Raw genomic sequence first — 27,213 nt, 5'->3', positions numbered from 1 at the left:
ACACTTATAAGACTCAGATTCCTGAGCTTATCAGAAAGACGTAAAACAATAGGACACTTAAAGGGGATGTATGGTAGTAGGAAAAAGAGAGGTGGGGCTTAAAGGGAATGTACCGTTACATGTCAATATTAAATGGAGTGTTTCTCCAGGATCAGCATATCACCCCAAACCCACAGATAGATATGCTGGGTCTGGTGACACTATCCTATCTATCTTCAGGGCTGGGGTGATATGCTGGTTCTGGTGACAGTAACCTATCTATCTGCAGGGCTGGGGTGATATGCTGAGTCTGCTGACAGTAACCTATCTATCTGCAGGACTGGGGTGATATGCTGGGTCTGGTGACACTAACCTATCTATCTGCAGGACTGGGGTGATATGCTGGGTCTGGTGACACTAACCTATCTATCTGCAGGGCTGGGGTGATATGCTGGGTCTGGTGACACTAACCTATCTATCTGCAGGCCTGGGGTGATATGCTGAGTCTGCTGACAGTAACCTATCTATCTGCAGGGCTGGGGTGATATGCTGAGTCTGCTGACAGTAACCTATCTATCTGCAGGGCTGGGGTGATATGCTGGGTCTGGTGACACTAACCTATCTATCTGCAGGCCTGGGGTGATATGCTGAGTCTGCTGACAGTAACCTATCTATCTGCGGGGCTGGGGTGATATGCTGAGTTTTGGTGACACTAACCTATCTATCTGCAGGCCTGGGGTGATATGCTGGGTCTGGTGACACTATCCTATCTATCTGCAGGGCTGGGGTGATATGCTGGTTCAGGTGACACTAACCTATATATCTGCAGGGCTGGGATGATATGCTGGGTCTGGTGACAGTAACCTATCTATCTGCAGGCCTGGGGTGATATGCTGGGTCTGGTGACAGTAACCTATCTATCTGCAGGGCTGGGGTGATATGCTGGTACTGGTGACACTAACCTATCTATCTGCAGGGCTGGGGTGATATGCTGGTTCTGGTGACAGTAACCTATCTATCTGCAGGGCTGGGGTGATATGCTGGTTCTGGTGACACTAACCTATCTATCTGCAGGGCTGGGGTGATATGCTGGTTCTGGTGACACTAACCTATCTATCTGCAGGGCTGGGGTGATATGTTGGTTCTGGTGACACTAACCTATCTATCTGCAGGGCTGGGGTGATATGCTGGGTCTGGTGACACTAACCTATCTATCTGCAGGGCTGGGGTGATATGCTGGTTCTGGTGACAGTAACCTATCTATCTGCAGGGCTGGGGTGATATGCTGGGTCTGGTGACACTAACCTATCTATCTGCAGGGCTGGGGTGATATGCTAGTTCTGGTGACACTAACCTATCTATCTGCAGGGCTGGGGTGATATGCTGGGGTCTAGTGACACTAACCTATCTATCTGCAGGGCTGGGGTGATATGCTGGTTCTGGTGACACTAACCTATCTATCTGCAGGGCTGGGGTGATATGCTGGCTCTGGTGACAGTAACCTATCTATCTGCAGGGCTGGGGTGATATGCTGGGTCTGGTGACAGTAACCTCTCCTCTGTAACAATAAGTGAGTTTGAGGCCGTCTGATATAAACCTCCCATCATAGGCTTTGGCTGTCGTTCTGTCTCTCCACCATTCTTTACACTGCAGCTCAGCCTGTTCACATTGAAAGCTGTCTATACAAGCTGAGACGTAAACAGAGAGTGATTAGAAATGACAAAGAACTAGAAAGCTGCACTGAGAAAAAAAGATCTTATCGTCCGTCCCATTACATACAATTTCTATGAATGTGTAACCAGCAGGAATATTAAAGGGGATGTCCACTTTGGAAATCCCTTTATTTCAGAAAAGTCCTCTAGAAAATGAGCTGATTACAGTTTGTTCCTCTAATGCGATCCCTAGTGATCGGCTGTGGATCCTGGCAGTAAGTGTTCAGTTTCCCTACAGCGCCACTGCAGGTGACATGGTGCATTACACGCTTCTCATTGAAATGAACAGGTTGGGTCCTCCAGAGAACCTATGTGTAGTCCACTCCCAAAAAAGAAGGTTCGTCATGAGGGACACTGCTCTATTGACTCAGACCTCAGTAATAGAGTATGGCCTTTATAATATGGACATTCCCTTTAAATGATACTAATACAAGAGCCTGGACCCGGTCCATGAAATGTTGTCACTTTACGTAGCTGAATCCACCAGGAGAGGGTTAGACATCACGCACAGGTTGGCATCAGCTGCTGCCAGGGCTGTTCTTGTGTTTCAGAAGCATGAAGTATGGCGACGTGTTGCGAAACATGGACTCACTGTAAAAGGAGTAGAAATGACAATGATCAGAGTTGTATCAGAAATAGATGGTGACGTGCACGAATGCAACCAGCAGGGGGTGTAACAGCTTCTAATCCCATAGCAGTCAAATGGTCGCCTACATTGGAGCCATGCCACTGGTCATAGTAATGAGAATGACAGCAACAGAGGAGTGTGCTGATCATGCAGGAGGCAGTGACCTGTCCATCATGTGACTGTAATACCGAGGGTAGGCAGAAGGGGCAGTGTCCTGATGTAAGCAGAGGAGTGTGCTGATCATGCAGGAGGCAGTGACCTGCCCATCATGTGACTGTAATACTGAGGGCAGGCAGAAGGGGCAGTGTCCTGATGTAAGCAGAGGAGTGTGCTGATTATGTAGGAGGCAGTGACCTGCCCATCATGTGACTGTAATACCGAGGGTAGGCAGAAGGGGCAGTGTCCTGATGTAAGCAGAGGAGTGTGCTGATCATGCAGGAGGCAGTGACCTGCCCATCATGTGACTGTAATACCGAGGGCAGGCAGAAGGGGCAGTGTCCTGATGTAAGCAGAGGAGTGTGCTGATCATGCAGGAGGCAGTGACCTGTCCATCATGTGACTGTAATACCGAGGGTAGGCAGAAGGGGCAGTGTCCTGATGTAAGCAGAGGAGTGTGCTGATCATGCAGGAGGCAGTGACCTGCCCATCATGTGACTGTAATACTGAGGGCAGGCAGAAGGGGCAGTGTCCTGATGTAAGCAGAGGAGTGTGCTGATTATGCAGGAGGCAGTGACCTGCCCATCATGTGACTGTAATACCGAGGGTAGGCAGAAGGGGCAGTGTCCTGATGTAAGCAGAGGAGTGTGCTGATCATGCAGGAGGCAGTGACCTGCCCATCATGTGACTGTAATACTGAGGGCAGGCAGAAGGGGCAGTGTCCTGATGTAAGCAGAGGAGTGTGCTGATCATGCAGGAGGCAGTGACCTGTCCATCATGTGACTGTAATACCGAGGGTAGGCAGAAGGGGCAGTGTCCTGATGTAAGCAGAGGAGTGTGCTGATCATGCAGGAGGCAGTGACCTGCCCATCATGTGACTGTAATACTGAGGGCAGGCAGAAGGGGCAGTGTCCTGATGTAAGCAGAGGAGTGTGCTGATTATGCAGGAGGCAGTGACCTGCCCATCATGTGACTGTAATACCGAGGGAAGGCAGAAGGGGCAGTGTCCTGATGTAAGCAGAGGAGTGTGCTGATCATGCAGGAGGCAGTGACCTGCCCATCATGTGACTGTAATACCGAGGGCAGGCAGAAGGGGCAGTGTCCTGATGTAAGCAGAGGAGTGTGCTGATCATGCAGGAGGCAGTCACCTGCCCATCATGTGACTGTAATACCGAGGGCAGGCAGAAGGGGCAGTGTCCTGATGTAAGCAGAGGAGTGTGCTGATCATGCAGGAGGCAGTGACCTGCCCATCATGTGACTGTAATACCGAGGGCAGGCAGAAGGGGCAGTGTCCTGATGTAAGCAGAGGAGTGTGCTGATCATTCAGGAGGCAGTCACCTGCCCATCATGTGACTGTAGTACCGAGGGCAGGCAGAAGGGGCAGTGTCCTGATGTAAGCAGAGGAGTGTGCTGATCATGCAGGAGGCAGTCACCTGCCCATCATGTGACTGTAATACCGAGGGCAGGCAGAAGGGGCAGTGTCCTGATGTAAGCAGAGGAATGTGCTGATCATGCAGGAGGCAGTCACCTGCCCATCATGTGACCGTAATACCGAGGGCAGGCAGAAGGGGCAGTGTCCTGATGTAAGCAGAGGAGTGTGCTGATCATTCAGGAGGCAGTCACCTGCCCATCATGTGACTGTAGTACCGAGGGCAGGCAGAAGGGGCAGTGTCCTGATGTAAGCAGAGGAATGTGCTGATCATGCAGGAGGCAGTCACCTGCCCATCATGTGACCGTAATACCGAGGGCAGGCAGAAGGGGCAGTGTCATGATGTAAGCAGAGGAGTGTGCTGATCATGCAGGAGGCAGTGACCTGCCCATCATGCCATCCTGTGGTTATAGTATGGAGGACAGGCAGCATATGACCAGGGTACCATCCTGATATATGTGGAGGAGTGCAAACAAGTAGAAAGAGCAAGGTCCACAGCGACACAGAGCATTTCAGAAGAATGTTCTGATCCTGTAGGGGGCAGTGTCCTCCCAACACTTGCATTCATGTTAATGTGTGAAAAGAGGCCAAGATTTAAAGCTATAGGTGCCACGCTTATGTATGTTGCAGTTAAATGGCGACACATATCATGCAAATAGTCCCAAGAGTACCGCCAGTACAGTGTTCAACTAATAGTGCCCACAAAATACCGCCACATAGTTCCAGCATATCAGTGCCAAACAGTGAACACATAACAGTACCCCAAGTGCTATACTGTGCCCAGATAATACCATGTCGTAACTCAGCTGAGGCCGCCATCTTTTAGATTCATATAGAAGAGGTCAATATCTGTTGGGGGCGCTGTAGCCGTTGCCCCTTTGGTTCTTGCTGTGATCTGGTCCGGTAGAGAGGACTGGGACTAAAGTATAGAGATAGATGGAGAGATGCGGGAAGTCACTGGTGGCTTAGGACTATGATATGTCACCAAGGGACGGCGTACAACCAGGGACGTAGCTGAAGGGGATGCAGAGGCCTATGGTCGCTCCTGGACCCTGGTGCCTTCGGGGGCCCATAAGATGAGGAGACCAGGATTATAAGTGATATTATAGTGGGGGGCCGGAGACAGATTCTGTATTGGGGCCCAGAAGCTTCATGTCACACCTCTGCGTCTAACCACTGCAGATTGCTAAGTTGTACCGCCATACCACTTTATACTGTCAATACCAATATGGCAGTCCATGCCTTCCTGGAAAACTGAAGCAAACTGAACAGGGAAAAATTTGGAACAGATTAATTTTCATTACGACATCTCGGCCCTTTCCTAGAACGTCTACTCCTTTGCTCCAGTTATCTGAGTGGGTCACAGTGGTTGGACCGCCTGTGGATGGACATTGGTGTTAAGTCACCCATATCCGTGTCCCCTTTAAAGGGGTTTTCCAGGACTTACTAAAGGATGGCCCCCACCAAAGTTCAATAGATGACCTATCCTGAGGATGGGTTGTCCGGGAAGATGAGTTTATTTGTCAATGATCGACCCGGGGGGTTCCAGCCTGGTTCTGACCCCGGATCACGTGATCGGAACTAACGCTCTGACCCCTGGATCGCTGTGCCTGCTCCCTCCTCCCCTTATCTTTATTATAGTCGGCCACCCCAATATCACAAGTAATTACTAGAGATGAGCGAGTAGTATTCGATCGAGTAGGTATTTGAACAAATACTATGGTAATCGAAATACTCATTCAAATACTATCGCTATTCGCAGTAAAGATTCAATTCAGAACCAGTGTTGATTGGCCGAATTCTATAGCATTTGGCCAATCAACGCTGGTTCTGCAGCAGGCTTGTCCTTGCTAGTCGGGAGAGCTAGCAGCTTGCTGTTACGAGGGAGCTTACTTTTTCTCATAGGAATGCATTGACCAGTGTTGATTGCCCAGTGTGCAGCATTCGGCCAATCAAAGCTGGTTCTGCCGGAGGCTCGTCTTTGAGGAGGCGGAGTCTAAGATCGGACCAAAGCAGTCTCCATTGTGGTCCGATCTTAGACTCTGCCTCCTCACAGACTAGCCTCCGGCAGAACCAGCGTTGATTGGCCGAATGCTGTACACTGGCCAATCAACGTTGGTCAATGCATTCCTATGAGAAAAAGTCAGCTCCCTCGTAACAGCAAGCTGCCAGCTCTCCCGACTAGCAAGGACGAGCCTGCAGCAGAACCAGCGTTGATTTGCCGAATTCTATATAGTGCTAATCAATGCTAGTGCTGCAGGACGAGTAAGGGCCGGTTCACATTAGCACTTGCCTCCCATCCAGAAGGAGTCCGCAGGAGGACCCCCCTGAATGGAATATCAGCGTAACTGCAAGCGCTGTGCAGTTAAAGCGTCCGGACCCTATAGACTATAATGGGGTCCGTGCGCTTTAACTGCACAGCGCTCCTCCTAAACACTCTCCTCCTGCTACTCGTGGACTTGGTGACTCTCCTTTAGTTGAATAGAGGTTTCCCCTGAAACAAACATATTTTTTCCCATAGACTATAATGGTATTCAATCGAGTAGACTAATATTGAGGCTCTACTCGAAACGAATATCGAATCTCGAATATTTCACTACTCGCTCATCTCTAGTAATTACCTATGAGATCAGGGGATGGGGAGGAGCAACTCAGGGGATGGCGCGCTGGTTATGATCACATGATCTAGGGGTCCGGACCAGGTCGAAACTCCCTCACTTCATCATCAAGAGTCCATTGTATCAAGTAAGCTGTACTTAACTCCCCATGGGAACCCTTTTAAGGCTGGAAAACCCCTTTAAAGCTGAGGCCCCACGTTGCGAAATCCTGTGTTTTTTGTCGCAGATTTGGCTACCGTTTTTTGAGCCAAAGTCAGGAAGGTAAATAGATAAGAGCTTCCTTTATATTTTCCATTCCTTTTCAATTCACTCCTGACTTTGGCTCAAAAAACAGCAGCAAAATCTGCAACAAAAATGTAGCATTCCTGCAACGGGAGTCCTTAGGGGCTGAAACGCAGCACTAAAACGTTGCGGGAAAACCGCGGCATGAATACATCGTGGTTCTTCCTGCAGCACCTTGAACAGAAAGTAACACATACTCCAGACCACTTACTTCACAGACGTTGCTTTCGTTGCTTTGAATTTGCTCGGGCTCTCCCAGTGCTCCACCTTGTGCTTCAGTTCTTTGTTCTGGAAGGAATGAAAATAAATAAAAAATAAGGGTTATAAAAAACCTCTCAAACCAATAAGCATGCCATGTAGGGGTTAATAGGAGCAGAAATATACCTTTGTGGCCTCAAATGGATGCAAATTAGCCAGCAAGTGCACAGGGGGCAGGGCCTGATTTGGGAGATTTGTCTAAAGACAGATGTGACATTGGGAACTTTTACCACCTCCACCAACTCCTGCTCTTTGTACCCTTAGATAGGCCCCACTCCAATGATTCTAACACAATTGGAAGTTTGTTTCTAGCCCCCACCATTCCTGAGAAGTTATTGCCGATAGTTTCAGCACCCCAAATGCTAAATATGCAGTGTCCCAGAACAGCGCACTGTTGGCTTTCCAGCAGTATATAGAACCGCCTGTGCCCCAAACCCATAAAAGGTCCTCTTTAAAGGGATCCTATCATACAAACACATTTTTTTTCTTAGTAACATGTCTGAATAGCCTTTAGAATAGGCTGTTCTTCTCCTACCTTATCCCGGGAATCCTGGTTCTTATTGGTATGCAAATGAGTTCTCTCACAGCACTGGAGGCGGTCCTCAGCACTCAAACAGCACTGGGGGCGGTCCTCAGCACTCAAACAGCACTGGGGGTGTCCCCAATGCTGCGAGAGAAATCTCCAGTGCCGCCTCCATCTTCTTCAGCAACATTGTCTTCATTCGACACAGGTTTCAGACGTCTAGGCCTCGGGCAGAGCAGACTGTACATGCCCACAGGCCATGAGAAAATGGCCACTTACACAGTAATGAAACCTGCGCCGGATGAAGAGGACGTTGTCACAGAAGTCATTCCAGCCTGTGATCTGTAGAAAAGTAACAGCCAAAAGTGAAAGGAAAAGTGCATGTATGTGACAGGGGATCAGGGTTGTATACCACTCAGGCCTGTGACACAACCGTGACTACTACCCTCATCAGCCCTGGACTACCACTGCCATTGTGCACCCCCCTGCTCACTACAAATAGCCTCCCTACTGTCAGGTGGGCGGTCTCAGATTCACTGCTCCAGCCCCGAACCACCCATCTGGCAGTAGAGTCAAGTAACTCTGATTGCTCAGGAATGGCGGGGGCCAGAGAAAAAAATTCCAACTGCAATGAAAACAGTGAAGTCACACAGATGTAAAGAGTTGGAGTTGGTGGAGGTGGTGAAAGGTCCCCTTTAAGACCAAGTGGAACCATATTATACAATATAACATTATATATATACCCTATATTACCTGACATTCAAGAAAATTGACTTTTTCCTTCAACTCCTCAATGGTGTCGTCCTGCTCCTTAAGACGATTTTTCAATTCTTCACTCTACGAATGTGGAATAAAATACAATCTTTATTATTATTATTATTATTATTATTATTAATAAAATTCATCTATTTCCAATGTATTTGGACAATCCCTTTAAGTTAGAAAGTTACCCCAAAACCAAGATGATCAGATGGGATCCATGATGAGCTAGTCCATGGTGGAATGTGTTAATATACAATACTCCTATATACACACTTTACAGCTGAGGATTTGTTGCAATTGCATTCCGTCTAGACAGTTCTTAAAGACTTAGGCTAGGGCTATGGAGCAATTTTGATGTCGCAAGGTAAAGTTACAAGATATGTGATCACATTGTGATTCAAAGCCTTGACCTTATTACATTATATCTGTACTGATACACTGCAACAAACAGGACTATGGATTCGTAATGCAAATTCTCAGATGTTGTAATAACCTCATCCTGCCACCAGGGGGCGGTAAAACTATACAAGAAGAGGCAAGACATAAAATACAAGCGAAAGGCACATTATAAAATCAGATGTATCTGCATAAATGTATAGTAAATATTTATCAAGTACATCTTGAGTCAATCCTCAAAATTCAGGGTTAGCAGGGTTAGGTATCTGAGTTCTGGGGTGCGGGGTATGTTTTGTAGCAGTCTTTGGGCCCAATATACTGATATGGCAGGAATCAGCTCATTACCTGTGATTTTTTTTTTTTCTCTGAGGGTCAGTGTAACAAATTTGGGGTGACTACGGCATCACAAACTGTATAGCGGCAACTAAATGAGTCCTTCATTGCAAGTACCCCACATGCAGCAATCCAGGTCCATATAAGTATATGGGTGGGGTATATATATGATGTAAGGATCCCTCAGAGAAGGTAGAGGGAGCACCAGGAGGCCATGGAAATTCAGTAGAGTGCTCACCTCCTGGATCAGTGAACGAAGATGCTGGTGCTGCGACATCATCAAGTGCTGCAAATGGTTCATTTGTTCTTCGACAGTAAATACTTCAGCCTGTATCGATAAACAACTAAAGAAAAAAAGTTAGAAAAAATTTAACGAGTATTTACCATCAGAGAACAGAAAATGATTTGCATTGAATTTATATCAAACATATTTCTTGAAAAATTGGATTCTCAGCTTTGCTGAATAGACTGGGACATAATGAGCAGAGTCATTTCATTATCGATATCTAATGTAAGCCCTATTGTACTGTGGTCTTGATAAGACAGAACAGTGACATTATACACACAGATAAGGTTCTGTTTTTAGATACTCTTTCACTGTCTTATCTTTGTGGGATCAGCTTTGCTGAATAGACTGGGACATAATGAATCATCTCATTACCATTATATAAGTTCATATGGTACTACTGGCAGTTTAGATAAGACAACACAGTAACACAATGTACATAAGTAAGGTTCTGTATTCAGATACTCTGTCACTTCCTAATCTGAGGATCCAGCTTGTCCGTATAGACTGAGATGAGATAAGCAGAGTCATCTCATTATCATTATATAAGTTCTATTCTATTGCTGGCGGTCTAGATAGCAGTATAATAACACTATGCGCATAGCTAAGGATCTGTATTCAGATACTCTGTCACTTCCTAAACTGAGGGTCCAGTTTTGCCGTATAGACTGAGACAAGATAAGCAGAGTCATCTCATTATCATTATATAATATAAGCTAGATTGCACTGATGGGGTCTAAAATAATAAAGGATACCAACACTATCCTTACAGGTAAGGTTATATATACAGCTCCCTGGTCTCTGAGAGATTTGCTGCACAGTTTATGTATATAGAAAGTAAGTGTGTATATTCAGCATGGCTGCCATGTAATAGCGTATATCATGCTTAACCAGGGAAAATGCAACTGTGACATCGATCTATTACTGACCCATTCTTGTCAGAAGGATCGGCCAATCGTCTTGAGAGCTCACTTTCAAGTAAACGTTTCTTCTCGACTAAAGACGCGTTTTCCTAGAGAGAAAATACAGAAAGCTCTCAGAATGTGTGTGTGTGTGTGTGTGTGTGTGTGTGTGTGTGTGTGTGTGTGTGTGTGTGTCGTCCAGTCTTAACGCCCATCATTGGCAGAAACCTTAAAGGGTTAAGTAGAATGTGAAGTCTGTCAAGGACCCGACATCTATCACTCACCGCTTCCATCCGCTCCATGAGCTTCTCCAGTTCGAGGATTCGGCTGTGCTTCTCCTGAATTTTATCGGCCACCTCATTGAGTCTCTCGATGCTTTTCATGAGCTGGTCCTGCTGGTCTGCATCGAAAACCTTACAAAAAAAGGACCAAACAGACCCCATTATATCCATTGGTCTTCAATATATCATCTACTGGCCCGTATGTAGTACAAAGAATATTTAAAGGGGTTGTCCGGACCTATACCGTATCAATATATAATGAAAATCTATGCAACAACAAGAGTTTGTTAACAATGTGTCAATACATTGCATTGATCCTAGGGAAAGCCGTATTGGTCCTATAAATCCTCGCCCTGATTGTTGACCCTATAGCAGTCTACGCTTTATGGTAGCTGTAATGAATGAGATCGTGCTTCCCCCCCGATCTCCTCTCCCTTATGTTATAGTATACTTTACTTGTAAGCGTTGCTTCTCCACTTCATGAGATTTCCGTAGCTGTTCAGACTTCTTGTTGTAATTCTCGTACAATTTACGGGTTGCGTCCCTTATCGCACCCGCTCCAGCTTCACGCGTCGCTTCCAACTGGAACAAAAAAATATGTGACCATAGTATATAAGGTAAAGTATCATATATAGCACATGGTAAGTGGGGACCCTATTAGGGTAAGGTCACATGTGGTTTTTTGGACCGGATTTTGAGGCAGAGTCCGCCTCAGAATCCAGTCCAAAAATGGCTAGCCACGACTAGGTGCCGGTTAAAAATTTTAAGTGTACCTCCAATTGTAAAACCCCTTTTTATATATGAATAGTGCAGTTGAATATAAAAAACTTTGTAATATATCTTATTTAAAAAATGTGTTTCCTTCTCCACTTATTACATTGTTCTCCTCCTTACACAGAAGTCTATGGAGAGATTTCCTCCCATTCTACAAAGACATACTGATAGGAAAAAAATGTTCATTGTGATCCCTATATGGGGCTCACAATCTACATTTAAAAAAAAAAAAGTCTATGGAGAGGAGGGCAACACGGTGGCTCGGTGGTTAGCACTGCAGCCTTGCATTGCTGGAGTCCTGGGTTCGAACACTGCCAGGAACAACATTCTACAAGGAGTTTGTATGTTCTCCCTGTGTTTGCGTGGATTTCCTCCCATACTACAAAGACATACTGATAGGAAAAAAAAAAGTACATTGTGAGCCCTATAGGGGGCACACAATCTACATTAAAAAAAAGAAGTCTATGGAGAGGTAAAGGGGAGGAGACAGCTAGTTAATTGATTTATTACCTCATTCTGTGCAGCATTATCTTAAAGGATTCAGCAGCATCAGAATAGCTCTCTCATTCACAGTGTCTTCACCAGTAGTTTCCCCCCCTCTCCATAGACTTCTATGTAAAATGTAACTCAGTCTGATAAATGCATAAGGAAACAGATTTCTTTAATAAGATATATGAGAAACTTTCTGATATTCACGTGTACTATTCATTTATAAAAAAAAAAGTTATTTTCTACTTGGAGGTCCACTTTAAGGATTTGGGATTCTACCTTAATCTGTAGGTCTTCATTTTCTCTGTGAACATCCAGAATCTGCAAATCTTGATCCTTTAACTTCTCAACAATCCGTTTGTACCGTGAGCTGAAGGAATTCTCATCTTCCTCATCGTGCCCATTTTCTTGTATGTGAGAATTCTGAGACAGAAATTAGTCACAAGTCAGCATATACTTGTATTTCACATCAAGAGAAGATGAGAGGGGAGATTATCAATGTGACAAACCCTATTTAAAACCCTAAAACACTGGTGATCAGCTGACTGATCCGGATGTGGCTTCTGTAAAATCAGATGTTATCTATGGTGTGGCCAGCCATCATTTTTTCCTGTAGCGGCCACTTGAGGGGAAGTGTGGTATTACATGGCACCCAATAATATCCAGACCTCCAACTTTGACTTTAGCACTCGACACCCAGAACAGAGAAGAAGTCAGGTGAGTAATGAATAAAGATCACCACTTGCTCCCCAAGGTGACTGTAAATGCAATGAGCGCCCCCATCAGTCCTGATGGTGCATAGCACTTCTAAAGTAAGGATGGCTCGTATGGGGGGGAGCAGGGCAGTGGTTCTCGCTGTGGCATGTACCCCAGGGACTATAGGGCGTACCCCATGCTGTATATGGCGCAGTCATACTGTATATTGTGACTTGGATACAGCTGTTCCAGACTTGTTACCTTCCATCAGTGCAAGATATTAAGCTCCAGCTTTACAGAGCAGAGCCCTGTGAGGAACCTGATAAGGACCAGCAAGGTGTCTGTACTTGTTGCCATAACCCTACACATTGTCCTGTCTTCTCAGGGTCTACCCGAAACATGACCTAGTGCCTATAAAATCCTGATGTGACGCTTATCGGGAGCCATGAGAATGAAGGCGGCGCTGGTAAATACGCCTACTGAGCACACACTGTATGTCAACAACTTTACAGCTCATCTGCTCCTACTAATCCAATGTCATTGTAGAAAGCAAACAGTGGCGGGATCGAGTTATCGCCGAATAAGAAAGTCCAAGTGACTAACAGGTCCGCGTGGCCTGGAAACATGGGGGAAAGTAAAAAGGATAATACAACAGAACGGAAAAAAACATTTTTAGGTTTTAGCCCTCTATTCTATTCGGTTCATATTAGTATTATAATTTATTTATTTACTAGCTTTTACCCGCGACTTCGTCCGCGGAACCCCGACCCCCTGCGGGAACCACCTGGCGTGGTGCGCAGGCTTGTTCCTTTGCCTTGTGTCCACAGCAGGCCCTTCCTACACCTGTGGGTTCATGGACCCTTGGGGCCCACCCTGCGGCCCGCTGGAACTGTTTACCTCCTCTCCCTCCTGGCACCTGCCACCCCCCTTTCTCCCTACCCGCTTCCCCATGTGGTCACTCCTTGCTCCTACCCCGTGACCCTTTGCCCCCCAGGAACGTGCCCCCTTCCCCCACAGCCCCATGCCCCCTTCTCCCGTGTTACCTACTTTGTGCCGCCTTTTTCCCCCTACCCCATGCCCCCTTCCTCCGTCTTACCTACCCTGTGCCCCCCCACCCTGCAGCCCGTTGGAACTGTTTATCTCCTCTCCCTCCTGGAGCCCACCAACCCCCTTTGTCCCTACCTGCTTCCCCATGTGGTCACTCCTTCCTCCTACCCCATGATCCCTTCCCCCGTCTTACCTACCCTGTGCCCCCTTTTCCCCCCACCAGACCCTGCCGACCGTGTGTCCCCTTTCCCCCTATCAACCTGTGGCCCAGTCCTCACCACACCCTGGGCTTCCCGTGCACCGATGTTCCGACTTGTAGTGTCCAGAGACGGCAGACGCTGCGGGACAGCTGGCCGAATCGGCGTTCCAGAGCACTGCGCAGGCGACCCCCTGTCCGGCCGCGGCAGAGTACTGCGGTACTATTATTATACTATTACCGGTTTATAGCAGGGTTATCAATTGTAGATCAGTGGGGGTCCGACATTGGGGATCACGGCAGATCGCCTCTGTCAACGCTGCTTCCCCTTCACAGGCCACGTGATATCACATGTATCAATCATGGCTCAGTCCCATTCAAGTGAATACTTCTTCTTTATTTATTGTTATTATTGTTTATATAGCTATGTATAAAAAAAACCTCCAAAAAACATGAAATATTGCAGTTCTCACACTGACCACTAGGCTCACACCCGCGTTCGGGTTTCTAGTCATTGGAGCTGTACATGGTTAGCAAATAGTACCTGCTTTCTACCGTAAACACAGCACCACGCCCATCCATAGGTTGTTACAGCTCAGATGCATTGAAATTAATGGGGCGAACAGCAATACCCCAAACAACCTGGTGCTGTTTTTGGAAGAAAGCAGCCATGTATTTGCAATCCTGTACAGTCCCTTTAAGAACGGGTTCACATAGCTGTGCTGGGGCCAGGAAACGATCTATATATCGGTCACCCAACATGTCAGTTCAGCCGAGCCACGACTGGGTACATATGACCGATACAGGACGGCACAGTCTGGCCCCACATGAACCCAGCCATAGGCTACAGACTGGGTCAGCAATGCTCCAGCCATACAGTATTACCGCAAATTGGCTCCGTTCCAGACAATTATCAATGTCCATGTGGTCTCGCAGGCAATGGAGCTGCTTACCCGAAATGATCAATTATTAGGAAATCACGGCGGCAAAAAACACCAATAGACGACGTGGCGGACGCACCTTACTCTGCAATTCATCCTTAAATAATTGGTTCTGAATCTTCTCTAAAGTTGCACGGATCTGCAAATAGAAAATCTTCATTAACATATAGACCTCAGTCCTATTCGCTGTAATAGAACTCGGTTGCAATACCTGGCGCAACCCATGGACAAGAGTGGCGCTGTTTCTAGAAAAGAAGCAGGGATGTTTATGTAGATTGGTTTAGCCCATTCCTTAGTTCTTAGAAGTGGAAGCTCCAGTTGTCTTAGACCGAGTTTGAAATCCTTATCATAGATCTAAGATTGTATCATTGGGTAAATTTTTAAAAAGGATTTAGGAAAAAACATGGCTGCTTTCTTCTAAAAATTAGCATCACCCATGTCCACAGGCAGAGTCAGCACCAATATATAGAGATAGGGGACAACCCAGGGCATAGTCTGCAGGAGGAGGGGGAAGGTTCACAAAGATGGGCCCCATGTATACGATCGTGTGCGGTCTATGAGTCAGTGAAAACCCAGATAGATGGCACACTGATTAGCATCAGGATTTTCCCTGACCCTTACACTTGAATGAATGGGCAGAGCGCAAAAACAGACAGACAAAGGACCTGCCCCAAATTTTGCAGCTTTTTCTACAGCCCAGATGCAAAAATGATGGATGTGTGTATTGGCTGATATATTATCTGCAAGAGCAGAGCTGTAATTGCAGATGATATATTGAAATAAACTACAGTAATGTGCATTAGGTCTTAGCAATACACAGTAGTATCTGTGTAGAGAGAGACAGAGTGTAGAGGACCCAGGGCAGAGTCTGCAGGGAAGGTGTAGAGATCACATGAAAAACATCAATGGTAAGACAGAGGCGAGAACCCTGACCAGGTCTGCAGGGAAGGTGTAAAAATGAAGGAGGGAACCCTGACAAGGTCTGCAGGGAAGGTGGAAAAATGAAGGAGAGAACCCTGACAAGGTCTGCAGGGAAGGTGGAGAGATGACATAAGAAGTATCAGTGTAAAGACAGAGGCAAGAACCCTGACCAGGTCTGCAGGGAAGGTGGAGAGATGACATAAGAACTATCAGTGTAAAAATGAAGGAAAGAACCCTGACAAGGTCTGCAGGGAAGGTGGAGAGATGACATAAGAAGTATCAGTCTAAAGACAGAGATGAGAACCGTGACAAGGTCTGCAGGGAAGGTGGAGAAATGACATAAGACGTATCAGTGTAAAAATGAAGGAGAGAACCATGACAAGGTCTGCAGGGAGGGTGGAGAAATGACATAAGACGTATCAGTGTAAAAATGAAGGAGAGAACCGTGACAAGGTCTGCAGGGAAGGTGGAGAGATGACATAAGAAGTATCAGTGTAAAAATGAAGGAGAGAACCCTGACAAGGTCTGCAGGGAAGGTGGAGAGTTGACATAAGAAGTATCAGTCTAAAGACAGGGGCGAGAACCGTGACAAGGTCTGCAGGGAAGGTGGAGAGATGATATAAGAAGTATCAGTCTAAATACAGGGGCGAGAACCGTGACAAGGTCTGCAGGGGATCTGTGGAGATCACATAAGAAGTATTAGTGTAAGGACAAAAGTGAGAACCCAAACAATGTCTGCAGGGGAGGTGTAGAGATCACATAAGAAGCATCAGTGTAAATATGGAGGAGGGAATCTTGACAATGTCTGCAGGGGAGGTGTAGAGATCACATAAGAAGCATCAGTGTAAATATAGAGGAGAGAACCTTGACATTGTCTGCAGGGGAGGTGTAGAGCTCATGCATGCGGAAATAGTGTAGAGATAGGAGAGTGAATCCATGGCACACTCTGTGGGGTGGTCTCAAAACGAAGGAAGGAATGAAAATTCCTTAAGGCATTTTTTCACTCGAGGAAACCACTAACATATGATAAGATCATTTTCCCTGGTTCTACTGCCTAGTCCTGTCGTCATACCTAACATCTGCACATCTGCATAATACAAGCCTATGGGTACTGTACACAATATGTATGGCTACGTTCTCTTGGAATAGAGATGACTATGTGGAGAGAACATCCTGGTATATAAGACGTCGCAGGCAGTATACAGCTATAACTCACAGTGCGGACGTATTCCATCTCCTCTCTGATGTGGGCCGCCGTTGACCCATACATGTAAAAGATATCGTCTTCTTTGGAACCTTGGACAACTTTGCTCACGAACCCATTTTCTGAAGGTGAAATTGTTGTCATTTTTCTTGGATTTCCTGGAAGATGATGAAATAGAAAAGAAGAAATATAAGAAATTGTGATAATAGACAGTCGCTCCATATACAAGGAATGGTGGGGAAGGGAGCAGGTAAGTATCAGCGCACGTGTATTTTCTATCCCTCCAGATCTATCTACAGTCATCCCGGACAATCCCTTTAATGACCAGTAGGGGTCTGACCTCCTGATCAAGAGGCAGACTGACCCCAATCTCTATGGTATCACCAGAGATAGTCTAGTACGGTGCTTGGCTATCTTGGGAATCAATGGATAGGCAGGGCTCCATTCTCGGATTGGTAGTACAATCCTGTCACGGAGCAAAGGTATACGTCTTCCTCCGGATGGTCTTTTGAATCAACACGGACGCAAGAGGTCGGGAGACAACAGCAATTTATTGTAATCCACAAAGTTAGTAGCCGACGGCGGTCACATCAACCGTAATAACAATAAGTCCACAGAAGTCACAATCCAATGATAGCTTTGGTTCCTTGGTCCTGTAACTAAGTCCTGGCTCTCTGCAGAGCTGTGCACAGGCCGGCTAACACATACTATCTCCAGCTACAACTATATACTAAGACCGTTACACCTATATCTGTGGGTGGGAAGGGCTGAGTCACAGATCCTTCCCCCCTCACCTATACCAAGGAGAGCAGACTCCCTGTCTACTATGGACAATGCACAGTCCAACATCTTCTTGGAGACACTGATCAGATTATCTCCACCCATTGTCCTCACTGGTCCTCACTAGTTAGAGGTATTTGCATACAATGTGCTAACACACTAGACCCTAATCAGCCAACTACACATTGATGTATATAACAGGTTAGAGAATACATTCCACATGAAATATATATTACACATTGCCTATAGTATAGACTCTAACCATCCCGTGACAACCCCTCCCCCTCTCAAAACATGTGCATGACACAATTGGCCTACACAGGTAAATTGGGGAATGCACATCAGTCTCTATAGCTCATATGTCCTCCTGCCGGGATAACCCATCTGCATTCTGGTGTTGGTTCCCTCGGCGGTACTGAATGGTAAAGTTGTAGAGTTGAAGGGCTGGCATCTGGCAGAAAATCCGGTCGATCCATGTTGGCGTCTCTCTGAGCTTGGCTTCGGGTCACTGCTCCCACAAAGTGGCACTGTAGATTTCCAACATCGTTGCCTAACAGAACATCGGCCGGCAGCCCGCTCATCACACCAATTGTGCATCGTTTTGGTCCATAACCATAGTCGAGTTCCACGGTAGCTTTAGGAATACGTTTCCGAGTACCTCCTGCCAACTTGATAGAAATGCCAGGGCCCTCCTCTAGGGCCTCGGGTCGAACCACTCGGGGGTCCGCTACCATTAGGAAAGCTCCCAAGTCCCGGAATCCAACAACTGTTCGGCCATCCAGTAGGACCTCCTGCAAGTGCTTCCGCTGAGGGTTTGCGGGATGTGTGGCGGAAGGCTGAATCCCATAGACCCCTGGAGGTGGAACAGATGGGTCATTCATGGAGTCATCTGGAAATGGGGCCAAACTTTCAGTCCTAGGGGTGGTTCCCAGGTAGTGAATAGGCCGGGATGCCACGGTGGCCCGTGCCCCCATGTTAACAGGGCAACTAGCTTGCAAATGTCCAGGCCGCCCGCACCCAAAACATCTGCGCTCTAGCATTCTTCCAGTAGGTCGTTGTCTAGGGACAGGGTTGTTCATAGCTGGAGGCCGATGGGCTGGGGCAGGGGTAGAGGGGGAATTGTAATCCTGAGGCCGGGCACGAAAGGTGGGTGGCTGGATGAAGGGTGTCTGGCGGACTGTGGTAGTTTTCCGCTCCTCTGCAAACAACCTCTTCCACTGCGGCTTGATGGTCAGGCCCTCATCTGCAAGAGAAGCAGCTTGCTCCACTGTGGCTGGGTTCCGTTCCAGCACCCACTCACGGATCTCAGCGGGGCACTGGGAAAAGAACTGTTCCTTAAGTATGACTTGGAGGATCTTATCGACTGTGACAGCCTCCTCTCCTTCTAGCCAGCGCTTGCATGCTTGCTTCAACTTGTGGGCGAACATGTGGAAGGAGCTTCCCCCATTGTAAGACAAAGAGCGGAACTGAACTCGGTAGGTCTCTGGAGTGACTGCATAATACTTCTGCACCGCTCTTTTAATGGCCTCATAGTCCTGCTGATCACTAGGGTCCATGGCTCTGAGAGCTTCCGCAGCCCCATCTCGTAGGTGCCCCACCAGATACCGGACCCAATCCTTCTCTGGGACTTCCATCAGGTGGCACTGGTGTTCAAAGTCCTGAAAATATCCATCAACATCCCCAGCCGCTTCCTCAAAGGTCTTGAAGTGTTTATGGGAGACATATGGTGGTTCTCTCACTGTTGGGCTGGGGGTCGGCGTTTGATTATAATTCCTCGTAGTTATCTCAGCCATTCGCCTTTCATGCGCCATTCTTTCCTTTTCATACGCCATTCTCTGTTCCTCCTTCTCCGTTTCCTGAGCCCTCTGTAATGCTCTACTCCTTTGCTCTGCAGTTGCTCCTAGCCCCAGCACTGCCAATTCCTCCTCATACAAAACAACCCATCTGCTCTTTTGGGTCTGTACCTGCCACTCCCGTATCTCTACTGTCTCCTGGGGGCAGCCCTCCTCATGGTCGCTTTGCAGGGTCATCTCCTCCAGTGCCTCGATCAGTTGATCTTTCGTTCTTCCCTGGTAACTCAGGTTTAGTTCCCGGGCCCTTACTTGTAGACTTGCCATAGTCCAGTTCCTGTATTCTGAGGTTGTGGCTCCATTAATCGCTGAGCTGCTGTAGTCCATCTCGCTGTCCGCTTTTGATCCCACCACTGCCAACCAGTTGTCACGGAGCAAAGGTATACGTCTTCCTCCGGATGGTCTTTTGAATCAACACGGACGCAAGAGGTCGGGAGACAACAGCAATTTATTGTAATCCACAAAGTTAGTAGCCGGCGGCGGTCACATCAACCGTAACAACAATAAGTCCACGGAAGTCACAATCCAATGATAGCTTTGGTTCCTTGGTCCTGTAACTAAATCCTGGCTCTCTACAGAGCTGTGCACAGGCCGGCTAACACATACTAACTGCTAGCTACAACTATATACTAAACTGTTACACCTATATCTGTGGGTGGGAAGGGCTGAGTCACAGATCCTTCCCCCCTCACCTATACCAAGGAGAGCAGACTCCCTGTCTACTATGGACAATGCACCGTCCAACATCTTCTTGGAGACACTGATCAGATTATCTCCACCCATTGTCCTCACTGGTCCTCACTAGTTAGAGGTATTTGCATACAATGTGCTAACACACTAGACCCTAATCAGCCAACTACACATTGATGTATACAACAGGTTAGAGAATACATTCCACATGAAATATATATTACACATTGCCTATAGTATAGACTCTAACCATCCCGTGACAAATCCCTTTAAGAAATTTTTTAAAAAAATTTAATATAAAAAAAAACCTGTTTACAGAAGTGAATACAAGGACTTATTATATAGTCTTTCGATCTGTCAATCCTCAGCAGATACAAAGCAGCTATTGTCTAGAAGGCGAAGTGCAGAAAGTGATTGTGCAACGCTCCTGTCTCTTTAAGGCGAGCGCTATCCTGCCTGCGCCTCAGGTGTGTTCATGACTGTGACTCCTAAGACAATGGAAAATCTTGTGAGACGCTTCAGCATATGGAGCTGCCCGGCCGTCACAGTGTCCTCCATTCATCGCAAATCTGGAATATTGGAGCGGAGGGAATACGGAAACCAAATCTGTAGTATATATATATCGGGGGTCACGGGCCGAGCATAAAGTGGACCCAGAAAAAGTTATTATGATCAGTGGGGGTGACAGTGGTAGGATCCCCACCGATCAGCCAGGTACCCCTATCCTGTGAACAGAGGGTAACTTGCTGTGTTTAGACAATCCCTTTAAATGCTTGAAGATAAGCAATAGTGATAAGCGGCAAGCAGTGGCCACTAATGGGAAACAGCGGCCAAAAAAGCAATTACCATCATTTCCTGCAGCCGTATAACAAAGGCTGTTACATTAATGTATGTGGAATATATGTATATGGCTACTCTATGGGCATAGGGGGTGGGGAGGGGGTACAAACATGTCCTGGTGATGCTGTCTGTTACACTGTCACGATGCCTTCACATGTGTGAGCAGCACAAGATCAGGACAAGGTTCTTAATGTGTTAATAAGATTTTTTTGTAACGTTCAAAACATCAGCAGTTTGTTACAATGTATCAGTCCGCTGTCCAAACCGATTGGCTAATACTCGGTTCACACTAATATTCGGGGGTCCACAGCCTGGACGCCAGACTGACACATTGTATCCAGCCTAGACAATGCTCTGTGAGCTCCACAGCCTGGATGCCAGACTGATACATTGTATCCAGCCTAGACAATGCTCTGTGAGTTGAACACATCAGCAGCAGCTGCACTGATCTCTCTGCTGGTTTGCTACAATGTATCAGTCTGGTGTCTAGGCAGTGGAGCTCACTGAGCATTGTCTAGACTGGATAGAATTCTATTCACTTCTCATTCACTGTCTGCAAACACATGTATCAATCTGGCATCCAGGCTGTGGAGCTCACAGAGCATTGTCTAGACTGGATACAACGTGTCAGTCTGGCGTCCAGGCTGTGGAGCTCACAAAGCATTGTCTAGACTGGATACAACGTGTCAGTCTGGCGTCCAGGCTGTGGAGCTCACAGAGCATTGTCTAGACTGGATACAACGTGTCAGTCTGGCGTCCAGGCTGTGGAGCTCACAGAGCATTGTCTAGACTGGATACAACGTGTCAGTCTGGCGTCCAGGCTGTGGAGCTCACAGAGCATTGTCTAGACTGGATACAATGTATCAGTCTGGCATCCAGGCTGTGGAGCTCACAGAGCATTGTCTAGGCTGGATACAATGTGTCAGTCTGGCATCCAGGCTGTGGCGCTCACAGAGCATTGTCTAGGTTGGATACAATGTATCAGTCTGGCATCCAGGCTGTGGAGCTCACAGAGCATTGTCTAAGCTGGATACAATTTATCAGTCTGGCATCCAGGCTGTGGCGCTCACAGAGCATTGTCTAGGCTGGATACAATTTATCAGTCTGGCATCCAGGCTGTGGAGCTCACAGAGCATTGTCTAAGCTGGATACAATTGATCAGTCTGGCATCCAGGCTGTGGCGCTCACAGAGCATTGTCTAGACTGGATACAATGTATCAGTCTGGCATCCAGGCTATGGAGCTCACAGAGCATTGTCTAAGCTGGATACAATGTATCAGTCTGGCATCCAGGCTGTGGCGCTCACAGAGCATTGTCTAAGCTGGATACAATTTATCAGTCTGGCGTCCAGGCTGTGGAGCTCACAGAGCATTGTCTAGGCTGGATATAATGTGTCAGTCTGGCATCCAGGCTGTGGCGCTCACAGAGCATTGTCTAGGCTGGATACAATGTATCAGTCTGGCATCCAGGCTGTGGAGCTCACAGAGCATTGTCTAAGCTGGATACAATTTATCAGTCTGGCATCCAGGCTGTGGCGCTCACAGAGCATTGTCTAGGCTGGATACAATGTGTCAGTCTGGCGTCCAGGCTTTGGAGCTCACAGAGAATTGTCTAGACTGGATACAATGTATCAGTCTGGCATCCAGGCTATGGAGCTCACAGAGCATTGTCTAAGCTGGATACAATGTATCAGTCTGGCATCCAGGCTGTGGCGCTCACAGAGCATTGTCTAAGCTGGATACAATTTATCAGTCTGGCGTCCAGGCTGTGGAGCTCACAGAGCATTGTCTAGGCTGGATATAATGTGTCAGTCTGGCATCCAGGCTGTGGCGCTCACAGAGCATTGTCTAGGCTGGATACAATGTATCAGTCTGGCATCCAGGCTGTGGAGCTCACAGAGCATTGTCTAAGCTGGATACAATTTATCAGTCTGGCATCCAGGCTGTGGCGCTCACAGAGCATTGTCTAGGCTGGATACAATGTGTCAGTCTGGCGTCCAGGCTTTGGAGCTCACAGAGAATTGTCTAGACTGGATACAATGTATCAGTCTGGCATCCAGGCTATGGAGCTCACAGAGCATTGTCTAAGCTGGATACAATTTATCAGTCTGGCATCCAGGCTGTGGAGCTCACAGAGCATTGTCTAGGCTGGATACAATTTATCAGTCTGGCGTACAGGCTGTGGCGCTCACAGAGCATTGTCTAAGCTGGATACAATTTATCAGTCTGGCGTCCAGGCTGTGGAGCTCACAGAGCATTGTCTAGGCTGGATAGAATTGTATTCACTTTTCATTCACTGCCTGCAAACACATAGTCTGAAGATAGTGAAGAATAGAAACAAAAAGGACATTAGAAAGTTGTAGAACCTTTCATTTATAAAAAATATAGTTGTAGGCATAACTATAGGGGGCATAGACGTAGCTATAGGGGGTGTAGGTATAGCTATAGGGGGTGCAAGAATACCATTTGCTACTGGACCCCTGGAGCCTCAGATGGCCCAAAGGCCTCTCTATAACATAAGCAGACCCCTGTATTACTGATAGGACATGACAAGTTGGGGCCCAGTTACATATTTTGCATTGGGGCCCGAGAGCTTTACATTAACCCTCTGAATATAGTTACAGTTATTTGCCGCAGGTCTGGGCCTCAGAGTCCATAGTAGGAAGTCCCTGTGTGACGTGTCCAAAAGATATATGGACAACCCCTTTAAGCGAAGTGACTGCTCCTTCCTCCACTGTCTGTGCAGATCACAGGTCATGGACATCTTCCGTATTACATTTATTAGAGGTCAGGACCCCAATTACATCACATTGACGTCTCATTATAACCATTCGGGCTGTCACTCAGTGACCAGTGACAGTCACTTCTAAGCTGTTACTCCTGACTTGTCACAGAACACAATTTATAATCTATTGTTCACAAAGTGAACCTGATAAAACAAGCTTGTCATAGCTCAAAGGTCACAGAGAACTGAATAACGTCATGTCTATATATAGATTAGGTGTCTATAAACCACTGGAAGGGATACGGCGTATTCCACAATAATTCTACTGATCCATCTTGTGATCTTAGAACATACATGGGTTTCATCCTATGACGAGGTGTGGCCATCGTCAGGCACCCAGCAGATTTATATACTTCTACGTTTCATCTACAGTCAGTAAAGCCATACTTAAGTATTGGTGGGATCCTCATGGGCGGGGCTAAAGCTAGAAGGAGCCATAAGCAGGAATTCTATTGGCTCTCCTGCTACGTCAATGTTATAATGTGCAAACCACTGTAATTGTAAGAAGATAACAGATAGATATGAGATAGATAGATAGATAGATAGATAGGAGATAGATAGATAGATAGATAGATAGATAGATAGATAGGAGATAGATAGATAGATATGAGATAGATAGATAGATAGATGATAGATAGATAGATAGATAGATAGATAGATAGATAGATAGGAGATGATAGATAGTTAGATAGATAGATAGATAGATAGATAGATAGATAGATAGATAGATAGGAGATGATAGATAGTTAGATAGATAGATAGATAGATAGATAGATAGATAGATATGAGATAGATAGATAGATAGATATGAGATAGATGATAGATAGATAGATAGATAGATAGATAGATAGATAGATAGATAGATAGAACATGGGAGTTTTTTCTTTTCTCAGCCAATTACTGCTGGGTATATTGAAATGTAAATGGGTTGAAGCAAACATCTCATTGCCCTTTACATACTACTGGAGGAAATTCTGTCTAAGTCTATATATCCTCAAGCTGTGTGAGATCTATAGCACCTCCGGTCCTGATTGTTAGTTTATGAATAGAATGCCAAGTCTGCAGTTAAGACTGACAGATGCAGTGCAAATATAGCAGAAGCAAAGGCAAAGTAATGTCCAGCCAGGTGCACATGGATATACACATTATAGCACATGGATATACACAATATAGCACATTATACACATTATAGCACATTATACATGTTATAGCATCTTCATTACCCCCAAGGTTCTTTTTGGATCTAAGCTCAGTAGAACTTTAGGGGTTTCTTGGCCTTTCTTCCGTACCCATGGAGGGATCAGATCCCTATCTAGCACTGAATAGAGCCACATTACAGAAAGGTGTATAAGCCCTGACCCTGTATAACAATGCAATTACCATGCAGGGTTTATAGAAAGCTGGGTGGCAACTCCAGTATACGCCACAGTGGCTGATGTCCCTAACTCTTGCCCATTGACCCATGAAGTTCATTTAAAGGTGAAGTCTAAGCACTGGGTTGTGTTTTTATGACATACAGGGAGTTGGCAGTAAATGTCACTCAGCGGCGCTGCACACAGGCTGTATTGATGCATTGCACAATTTCAGGAAGTTACAGGTAACAAGATTAGGACGGATTCTTATCAACTCTGTGACATTTACTACTGAGAACCGGAACTCAAGGGGGAAAAGCAAGGATAGGAACTACGGTCCATGCAAAGCAGAAATGCGACATAGATAGCTGGTACTTGTAGTCCCTCAATATGGCCTATAGAATATTCCAGTGCAAAGTTTATGCATTATATACAGGGACTGTCTAATGAATGTAAAGGAGATCTCCATCCCTTATGTGCATTGACTTTAAAGGGGACCTCCACATCACCTTTAACTGGCTTCGTTCCACTGATTCTGCTGCATTTGGAAATTTTTTCTCTAGCCCCCGCCATTCCTGAGCAAGCAGATATTTTAGTTTTAGCACCAAATATGTTAATTAGTAGAGATGAGCGAACACTATTCGAAACAGCCGTTTCGAATAGCACGCTCCCATAGAAATGAATGGAAGCAGCCGGAACGCTGACTTTGCCGGCGGCCGGCTGCTTAACCCCACCGCGTGCTACGTCCATTAAATTTCTATGGGAGCGTGCTATTCGAAACGGCTGTTTCGAATAGCGTTCGCTCATCTCTATTAATTAGGCTATTTACTGTCAGGTGGGCGGTCCTGGGTTTGAACAGGTAGTGTAGGACCACTCACTAGACAGTAGAGAACCTAATTAGCATATTGGGTGCTGAAAATAACACCTCCAATGGCTCAGGAATGGAGGGGGCTAGAGAAAGAATATTGGTGGTGAAAGCTTCTCTTTATAGGAGTTGGTAAGGGGTAGAAGAATATTGACGTTTTATTTAAAAAACAGCGCCACACCAGACCATAGGTTATGTGCGGTATTGCAGCTCTGGCCCATTCACTTTAATAGAGCCCAGCTGTAATACCACACTTAGCCTCATAGACAGGTGTGGCGCTGTTTTTGAATGAAAGCAGTCCTGGTTTTCTAACCATGAACAACCCCTTTAAGCCATCCTACTCAGCACCACACAAACCCCATACAGCTTTATATACCCCTATAACCGATGCGTATACGATGACTGGAGCTTTCCTTAGGCTAAGTTCACATCTCCATCGTTGTGTCCACCTGAAATTGGTGCGTTCAGTTTACGCACAGCGGACAATAGTCATTAGGGTCTGTTGGCTTCTGTATTTTCAGCAATAGACCTGTCCGTTGTTCTGGTCCTCTGATAGATCAGAACAACGGGCAGCCCAGCACATGGATGAATCTCATATATCTCCGGACGCATTTACATACATATCGGCCACAGTTATCATCAGTTCCTCTTCTAATCCTTCACCATGACTTTAAGATTACCATCCCTTTAAGTGACAATCCCCCCCCTTCCAGATTCACTTACCTTGCCTAGTCCGCCAGCAGAACAAGTAGCCGCTCCATCAGACCCATCACCTGGATTGCAGTCAGTGGGACTGACAGGTGGTGACGCCCCCTAGTGACTCACACTCACCTGTAATCCTGACTGTTTACAAGCCTCACTACGTTTTGTTAACCCTTTCAATACACCCGTTCCTTGAAAGAATGTCTCGTAGTTAACCCCTTTACGACAACGAGCATCCAATCGCGGGTACATAAATCCTTCTGGTCCTTGTGCCTCACCTGTAGTGCAGGACTCCAGGGTCAGTTGCTTTAGCTGGCGCATACCTGGTCGTAGCACCTTGTCGTGGTGCTGTGTCCTAATCCATCCGGTCGCATCCAGGTGCAAGGGTTAAACATAGATTCTAGACTGTGTCGTTTTAGCTCCTTTCTCTCCAGAGCGCACAGGTATCTGGTCAGCTCTCCCTTGGAGGAGTCGATCACATCTCAGCGTCCCCTGCAGGATCACAAATCTCTGTCTTTCGCCCATCAGCGGTGGTGA

At 46.5% G+C, this 27,213-nt stretch overlaps 1 protein-coding gene across 1 annotated transcript; it reads right to left on the bottom strand.

Annotated features, from left to right (window-relative positions):
* Positions 1–1,452: 1,452 nt before the first annotated feature.
* Positions 1,453–27,213, bottom strand: CCDC68 (coiled-coil domain containing 68). The gene is made up of 11 exons (XM_075268716.1): positions 26,955–27,213; positions 16,826–16,971; positions 14,768–14,827; positions 12,088–12,231; positions 11,002–11,127; positions 10,549–10,677; positions 10,292–10,374; positions 9,315–9,420; positions 8,339–8,422; positions 7,016–7,092; positions 1,453–2,282 (listed from the first exon to the last, which is right to left on the bottom strand). Exons 1-11 carry the CDS (start codon positions 26,995–26,997, stop codon positions 2,210–2,212), a joined length of 1,071 nt encoding a protein of 356 aa, XP_075124817.1. The 5' UTR covers positions 26,998–27,213; the 3' UTR covers positions 1,453–2,209.

Source organism: Leptodactylus fuscus, chromosome 1 (assembly GCF_031893055.1).
Source record: "Leptodactylus fuscus isolate aLepFus1 chromosome 1, aLepFus1.hap2, whole genome shotgun sequence".
Lineage (NCBI taxonomy): Eukaryota > Metazoa > Chordata > Amphibia > Anura > Leptodactylidae > Leptodactylus > Leptodactylus fuscus.
Note: the sequence above shows the minus strand (reverse complement) of the source record. Positions and strands in the feature narration are given on the sequence as shown.

Coding starts and splice junctions, on each gene's coding strand:
- CCDC68 (XM_075268716.1), bottom strand. CDS start 26,997: ATGCGCCAGCTAAAGCAACTGACCCTGGAGTCCTGCACTACAG. Junction 16,972..26,954: donor CCTGGAGTCCTGCACTACAG/GTGAGGCACAAG, acceptor ATCATCTTCCAG/GAAATCCAAGAAAAATGACA. Junction 12,232..14,767: donor AGGATGAATTGCAGAGTAAG/GTGCGTCCGCCA, acceptor TTTCTGTCTCAG/AATTCTCACATACAAGAAAA.